Raw genomic sequence first — 8,407 nt, 5'->3', positions numbered from 1 at the left:
GACCCCTCTCCCGCGCGAGAAGTGCTACTTCCGCTGCTAGTACCCGAATCTGTTGCTCGGTGGGAACAGGGGGATCTCACAGTTGGTATCAGAGCATTTGGTTATTAAAGATCAACTGAGAAGACAAATATGTCAAAAATTTATCAAGAAACACAAAAAGGTTATAATTGTGTGATATAATTCATACAATTTGATATTCAAACTGAAATTCGTAATTTGGTAAGTACCGCAATTAATTAGAATCCCTGACTTGCTTGAAGCCTAGACATGATGGTATTTACCTTAGAATTCCAAGGGTCGTGACTACCCGTATATACCGAGAGTATAACTGCAGCTCTTTACTGACAGTATATACGAGTAAATCTAAGACTTGAAATTATAAGTATTAATGCTATCCAGATGATGATTTCGAATGTGGTTGATATGATTTTTAATTCTGTTTGAGAATGGATGAATTGATTTGGATTCTGATTGAAAAATGATGATTTCTGAAATTAGATGAAATATAATAATCTGAACGAAACCACAATGAGGATGAATGGGACGAGTCCCTGTGATGATATTCATGACTAGAATGATGATAATGAATTCAGCAAATCACTATGAGATTAGTGGGTTGTGCTGTCAAATTGTTACTGTTAACACTTGACTCAGTAGATCAAGGTAAGGGATGACAAATTGAGAACTTGCTTAACTGAAATTCCCGTAGAGGAATGTTCAAAAGGAAATTTTTTGGTCTAATGGACCATTATCGTGTTAAAGATATGAATGATATGATTTGAATGAATTATTATTATATTCAGTATGTTTGATCAATGTTTGTTGATATCGGTGTGCATTTCTGCTTGCATCCCGATTGCTATTCTTTCATTTCAAAAGACTTGTTTAAGGTTATCCGATGTAAGCAATGCTTGCTGTTATCGTGTTTGTGGTATGTCTCTCTCTCTCTCTCTTCCTCTAACTAATTGTGACAAACCAACCAAGAAAATAGAACTAAGGCTTTTCAACAACGATACTTCTTTGTTTCCAATTATACTTTGGCCCGGAAGAGACTCACAGTATACCGTATGTTGAAGCTACTTGTACATATCCATAATCCCTTAGTTTAGTTGGGTGCAATACAAACAACTGTCATATTATATTGAAGCTACTTGTACATATCCATAATCCCTTAGTTTAGTTGGGTGCAATACAAACAACTGTCATATTATATTATCTGGTTACATATTTTGTTAGCAAATTAATACCGTTCTTAGACATTGACTAGTATAGTCAATGTCTTAGATGGTACAACTGTGTTACATGTGATTGGCTTTTAGCAAAAGGGGGGCATAATATAATAGTATTATGAGGACCAAGTTGCAGGGCAGAAGGAAGCATAGACGATATCAAGCGCGTTAATGCCCCCGTCAAAGAGAAGGCCTCTAAATCCCATGAGGAATGATCCTTCAGGGCGGTTCCATTCAATATTAGTATAAGAACTGTCCCCGCCACTTATACAAGAACCATCATCGAGTGATATATCAAGCCTCCTTATCAATGTAGTAGAGGAAGTGTCATGTGGTTCTGCTCTATGGAAGCCCTTGAAGGATTTGACAGTGTGACTAGGCAGCACCACCAGCAGGGGGCTGATTTTTTCCCCATAGCAATGACTGCCATGGTGAAGGGTTTGATCTACCATGTTCCAACCAGAGTAGGTGACCTCCAAGCAGCTGACTCGGTTCCAAGTATAGCGTAGTTGTATGGCGGAGATCCTCTTGCGCCGCTGAATATATGTTCTAGGATCCTGTACATCGTCAAACGCCGCAGCACCAGCCCCTCCATTCATGGCTTGATACGTTTTCACGGTGTAGTCTAGGGATGGCGTGCCGCTGGCAAGGCACTTCAGTACTAATCGATCACCCACGATTAGCGGCTTGGTCGGATTATCTACATATGATGACACCAAGCCTCGCACCATGCTCTCGTCATTATCTGCTTGCACCTTCACACTGTTGAGCTTGTTGTCTCCGCCATAGCCCCCATAGAGACTGTACACCTTGTTAATAACATCAATATTCCCTTGTAGGTCCTTCAACTTGCTCAAGGTGTTTGAGGTTTCCCGGCTCGCTAGCATGGTGCGGTTGCGCGCAACGGGTTTGAACATACTGCCTATGCCTGGAACATGCTCATAGCCAGAAACAGTCCACTGGATGATCTTCGGAGCTGTGAGCTGCATCGACGGGAACTTTAAGGCAAAGTTTACCATCTTCTCGGGAGCTGGGAATTCGGGATTGGCTACGCCGGACATGCGCTGCACGAAATGGATGCGTCGTGTCTGAGATGAATTAAAACGCTCGATCTTGACCTGCAAAATATTCCAATATGCTGATTGGGATAAGTGTCACTACTCTGATCATATCAACACTGAAGCTCCATCCTCAAAGCATCATGCAAGTGTGTAGGGGCTCACTCTGTGAGCAACTCAGTACGGTGCCATGCAAATGTATATATAATCACCATATGTGTCATATTTGTAGCATTCAAATAATCACCAAATCGCCACGCATGCATAAGTCTTGAGCGGCTATGGCGGTGATCGCAGGACACATACTAGACAAACATAAGCTTCTGTCACTCATTCCAAGTCATATATGTGGCATTATATGTTATGGACCATAGGGTCTTTGTGGCCTTACGGACCACATGGTCTTGCAAAGGCATGGTTAACTCATTTCTTACTTATATTACTTGTGCAATATATACGCAACACAACACCAGTCGACCCCATAAATCCCCCTTGATCAAGGTCGGTCCACCGACGGCAAAAGAGTCTACAAACCGGCCAAGGGCATATAGACACTGTTGTCCAGCACAACACTGGACTTATGGGATCATTGCCAAGTCATTTGTGAAGGTTCCAAGAGTGTGAAGCCCATTTTCCCTTCTTTTTCTCCTTGATATAGTTCAGCATGTAGAGCTTCCCAAAGGCAGGCATACGTAGCCTGCAAAAGCGGGGGGCACGGCCTACGTGCCCGCGAAGGGTTGGGGGAGGAACCGGAGACCCCCATCCCGCACCAAGATACATATATGCTGAGTCCTTTTGTAGGGCCCAATGGTTGGATTCCAGAGGGCGACCAAGGATATACAGGAGCATGCCGGATATGCTAAAAAAGTGCAAGCGAAGAAGCATATGATACACATGAAAAGTTATCAATATAATTTAAAAATATGTGCGTCACCAAGAGACGTCTAGAAAGCTCCTCCAAGGATTGGTCAATGCGCTTTGAGATGGGATAACGTCTAAAGCAACGCCACCTTCGTCAGCTTAGTGGTTCAGTGTGCTAACGTGTACAGCTTGCCCCAGGCGTACAACGCCAACGCCACTTTCACCACCTTAGTGGTGGTTCGGTGTGCTAGGCAAAGCCGTGAATTGAAATCCCCATTTTATGAGGGTTGTTGACTCTAAAAGGGAAAACAAGTTACCAACCTAGTGTGGTGGTAATTAAGGTGTTTCCCTTTGGGGGCCTTGCGGTTACCGTGTACATATATATGGGTGTGTGAGTGGATTTTCTCTCGGGCGCTTGCCCCAAAAATCGTGAAAAAAAATAAACCAACATAAAACAACAGATCACCTGCAAGGATGCATCCACGCTCACTGTAGAGAAGATTCCTGCTGCTCTCAGCTCGCCGCTCAGCCGGGACTGCTCCTCCCGCGAGTCCGAGTAGTAGGAGTACACGGCATAGTACTCACCACCAGTGATTCGGCTTGATAGGTAGCTGTCGCCATATAATTGCACAAAATCTGCCAATTGGGTATCGTCCTTTGGCGGAGAAACCTCAGGCCGCAGTCCCTGCACATTGGTCACCGTCTCCAAGCCCTGGATGTGGCGGGAGAACACAACGATGTGGGTAGTGTTGGAGGTGGTGGTCAGCTGCTGGAAGAATTGCACCTTCTCGGAGACGCTGCCAAAGCTAGAGAAGCTGACAGAGAGGGCCTGATCAATCTGGAGGGACTCGATGAGCTGCATGCTGCTGGTACAGATGTCACACTTCACAAAGCTATCGCCTCCCGAGACTTGGGTCTCCCCTTTCACTGCTGTATTCAGTCCCTCCCCAAAAACAGCATTGTAGCCCTGCATCAACGCCACCGGCGCGACGGCACGGAGCCCATTCGTGGAGCGCCGCCCCTGGCGGCAAGGCGCAAGCAGAGGAGCCGCCTTTAATTCACCTTTTTTGATCAGCAACTGCGCAGCTGCCATCCTCTCTTCTCTCTCTCTCTCTGTCTCTCTCTCCCTCTTCAACTTCTGTAGGCACTGGGCAGCGACATATATAGTGCGTCTTCCATAATGCGTCTTCCATAAGCTCGAGCATGAGCAGAATTATTCTAAACTTTCCAAAAGAAAGAAAAAATATTCTAATCCTCCATACCACGTATATCAATCAATGTGGCATCTATGACCCCTCTCTCTCTCTCTCTTCAACTTCTGTAGCCACGGAGCAGCGACATATATAGTGTGTCTTCCATAAGCTCGAGCATGAGCAGAATTATTCTAAACTTTCCAAAAGGAAAAAAAAAAAACAATTCTAATCCTGCATACTACCTTTGATTTACTCGTAACTACTATCAATCAATGTGACATCTATGATTTACGCATAAATCAATGTGACCTCTCTCTCTCTCTCTAGCTTATCTCTCATTTAAAGACAGCGACCTCGAGCATGAGAAGAATTATTCTAAACATTCCCAAAGGAAAAAAAATTCTAGAACCAAACTATCCATCAATATTTTGTATTATTTCTCTTCTTTTTGTGACTCCGATACACCGTTTTGTGTAAATAGTAGAGGCCATGCTTGCATGCTCTTCTCTTTGTTCATGCATCACCTTTTTCCTCTCTATGATTATTGAGCAAAAGTCAAGAGCAGTGCAGGTTTGGGTTTCCATAAGATCAAAGTTTAGGACTTGTAGATATTAGCGAATCATCAAAAGGTATAAGCTAGCATTACTTTGAATCCTTGTGATCTTTAAGAGTCGTATTCAACTCAAGATACTATTAACCACTCTGGTTAACATTATTTCTCAAGTGTTGCTACTCTTCTTCTTGTAATCTATCATTTTATAACCACGCTAAGCACTTATTGAAAAAGACATATGGGATGACCGCTAGTGTAATGTCGGTCATAGTTAGATAGATATACATAGAGCTAGGAAGCCAATTTTGGGCTCCCAATTGTAAATGGTTGTAAAAAGTGAGCTAATTTATCTAAGTCATTTTATGGAATACGAAAACGGGACCATCCCATTAGTCACAATTGAGTCTTGCTTTCTCTATCTCTCTCACTCTCTTGTGCTTGTGGTTGCATGCTTGTGTTTGTGAATGCTTGCTTGCTTGATTGTTCTATATGCATGGAGTGGGTGGTATTAGCCTAGGCTTCTCTTCTCCTCTCCCCTCTTGGCGTACCATTCCCAAAAAAAAAACTCACAAATAGAAACATTATACAAGGGATCCAACAACACGGCTATTCCACACATTCCTTCACTTACGCTTGATAAAATTGGTGCAAAATAAGCCTTTATGAGACGATATAAATCTTCCTAACGTTCCCTCTCTCATAAGATCATACCCATCGGTCAAAATAGCTTGGAGACAAATGGTGTTAGTCTTTGATTACACCAGTGAGAGTGAGGATCATCCCAACATTGGACAAGTTACTCACATGACGACCTAGAGATAGGAGAACCTGAGGCTCAGTGCATGGATAGACCACCTATCATGGAGCAAGACCCAACTTCTTCTACCCATTTCCAAAGAAGCCTTACTTCACGACTTCGGAACTTTATCATGTGAAACGCACAATCAGACGAGCCATGTGCACCCTAGGGATAGAGGTATGGAAAACCAACCTAAAAGAGAGTCCTCACCACCTCTAGATCCTAGAGTGGAGATAGGGCAAAGTGAAAGTAACCAAACCCAGACTCATCCACCAGTCTAGAGAGCCATGCCTGCCTCAGGAATGATTGATTCATACCAAGCCCAGAGACCAATGCTAAACCTAGGATAAGAACTAGCTCTCCAAGGGACCGAGATGTCCTACTAGAGAGAGAGGGCCTACCCAGCCCCATCACATTAGCTTGGGGAACCAATATACCAATAAAACCCACCTCGAGGAGTATATCCAATATACCATATGGAGCCATATGAGTCACAACCTAGTCCTCCCATAAGACAAAGACCCCCAATGGCCTATTATTCACCCCCTAATATTCCTCAACTAGCACTTGCTCCAGCCACCATGGCCGGGGGCTAACTCTTGAAATGTTAAAAATATCCATGGAAATAGGGAGGGGGGTTGCTATTGCTAGTATCATGCCTCTAGCACCAGCACACCACCTTGTACAGGGGCCAAGGCAGGAAGAAATAAACCAGCCAACATCTCTCCAAGCTAATCACCAAGTTTGATGGAACTGGCAATCCCATACCACACCTTGAGATGTTTAATCAAATATGCAAATCATTTGGCCATGTGGAAGATCAAGTCAAGGTGAGTGCCTTTGGCCTCACCCTAGATAACAAAGCTGGCTAATGGTTGAGGTCCTTGGAAACAGAAGATATGGACACCTTTGAAGTCTTGAAAGTGGCCTTCAAGGTTGGATACTCATGTCAAGGTTACACAATGTCAAACAAAAGGATGGCAAAACCATCTAGGACTACATCAACATGGTAAGGTATCTCCACTCTCACTGTAGTGCCAGAGACAAGTTCTCTGATGAAGGGATAATTGGGAGATTCCTTGAGGAATTTCAAGGTTGGATACTCACGTTAAGGAACTTGATGGAGTCCTGTTTTTAGCAGTTACCAAATGTCAGACAAAAAGATGGCAAAACCATGTGGGACTACATAAAAAGGGTAAGGTATCTCTACTCTCACTGTAATTGGGAGATTCCTTGAGGAATTTCAAGGTTGGATACTCACGTTAAGGAACTTGATGGAGTCCTGTTTTTAGCAGTTACCAAATGTCAGACAAAAAGATGGCAAAACCATGTGGGACTACATAAAAAGGGTAAGGTATCTCTACTCTCACTGTAGTGCCAGAGACAAGTTCTCCTTGAAGGGCTCGATGATGTACCCTTACATAATTTGTTGTATGCTTTGGGCCATACCTCCTTTGAGCAATGCTGCAGGAGTGCTTTGGACTTTGAGAATAACTTCAAGGGAACGTGTTCCCACCGAGAACTTCACGAGGGTACATTTGTGGCTTCCTTCAAAACAATTAGCACTAAATCCGCCGAGGCAAGGAGTCCACCTTGGGACAACAAGTCAAACAACTAGCCACTACATTAATGTAGCAGATGAACCAACATTGGGGAACCAGCCAAGGCCAAGATCGAGTTGCTCAACCCCATCTCTACTCAAAGAGGGATCTAGTTTGGTGCCCAATTTGTCGTGCTAACATTCTTTACATCCACTTGATATAAAGACCAACCCTTCACTGTAGCCATAGCAATGATAGCTCTCACAGTTGCCATTCTTGCAACTGGGCTAAATGTCTCCTCATAGTCTATGCCATAAGTCTCCCCATAGCCCTTGGCAACCAATCTTGCCTTGTACCTTCTCTCATTGAACCATCAGCATTGTGCTTGACTTTATACACCCACTTACATCCAATTGCCTTCTTTTCCTTAGGTAAAGGCACTAACTCCCATGTTGCATTTGCATCCAATGCTGCCATCTCCTCATCCATGGCATCTTCCCATTTCTTATTTCCAATTGCCTGCTCAAAGAAAGTGGACTCAACCTCCTATATTGCTTTTACCATATAAGCATAATTATGGGCTGTAAATCCATCATATCTCAACCTATCAAACAGGGTATCTGACCCTCATAGACCTGCATACACCTGGATCACTGCCACGTATCCTCAAAACAACCTTGGTTCTCCTGACACCAGGAGTAACCATAGACGGAATGCCAATCTCCTCATCAAGGCTCTCCTTGGAGCCACTAGAGTCACCATCCACCTATGAGTGACCTGCCTGCTGTGCTGATAGATTAGGCCGCACAAAAGGTTGATCTACCTTTTCCTTCCCTTTTCATGATACATGTGTACTTACATCATTCCTCAACCTGCCTGACCATGGACTCCCTAGGTCCACTCAGCACCTATGATTGCTGCTCTATATGTTGTGCAACATTAGCACTTCTTACATCTACATCTTCTGTTGCCTTCACTACTACTGGTGCATACCAGCTACTCACCTCATCGAAGATAACATCTCTGCTTACTTTCATCTCACGACGAGTGGTAGGGTTATAGTATATATAACCTTTTTGCTCCATAGCATAACCAATAAAGATGCATTTCTCAGCCTTTAGATCCAACTTTTTTCTCACCATTAGGAACATGTACATATGCGATACACCCAAA

The 8,407-nt window shown here is 43.6% G+C and overlaps 1 protein-coding gene across 1 annotated transcript; it reads right to left on the bottom strand.

Moving 5' to 3' along the window:
- Nucleotides 1-1,221: 1,221 nt before the first annotated feature.
- On the bottom strand, nt 1,222-4,278 carry LOC147607347 (uncharacterized). The gene is made up of 2 exons (XM_086790698.1): nt 3,615-4,278; nt 1,222-2,347 (listed from the first exon to the last, which is right to left on the bottom strand). Exons 1-2 carry the CDS (start codon nt 4,239-4,241, stop codon nt 1,346-1,348), a joined length of 1,629 nt encoding a protein of 542 aa, XP_086646824.1. The 5' UTR covers nt 4,242-4,278; the 3' UTR covers nt 1,222-1,345.
- Nucleotides 4,279-8,407: the final 4,129 nt, after the last annotated feature.

The sequence above is a fragment of the Cibotium barometz genome, chromosome 55, assembly GCF_041138505.1.
Source record: "Cibotium barometz isolate CiBa-2024 chromosome 55, ASM4113850v1, whole genome shotgun sequence".
NCBI classification, from domain to species: domain Eukaryota; kingdom Viridiplantae; phylum Streptophyta; class Polypodiopsida; order Cyatheales; family Cibotiaceae; genus Cibotium; species Cibotium barometz.
The sequence above is the reverse complement of the archived record's forward strand: the minus strand, read 5'-3'. Positions and strand labels throughout refer to the sequence as shown.

What these genes read in the sequence shown, in the direction of transcription:
- LOC147607347 (XM_086790698.1), bottom strand. Translation starts at nt 4,241, where the DNA reads ATGGCAGCTGCGCAGTTGCTGATCAAAAAAGGTGAATTAAAGGCGGCT. An exon ending in GCGTGGATGCATCCTTGCAG is followed by an intron (nt 2,348 to 3,614) that starts GTGATCTGTTGT and finishes AATATTTTGCAG; the next exon opens with GTCAAGATCGAGCGTTTTAA.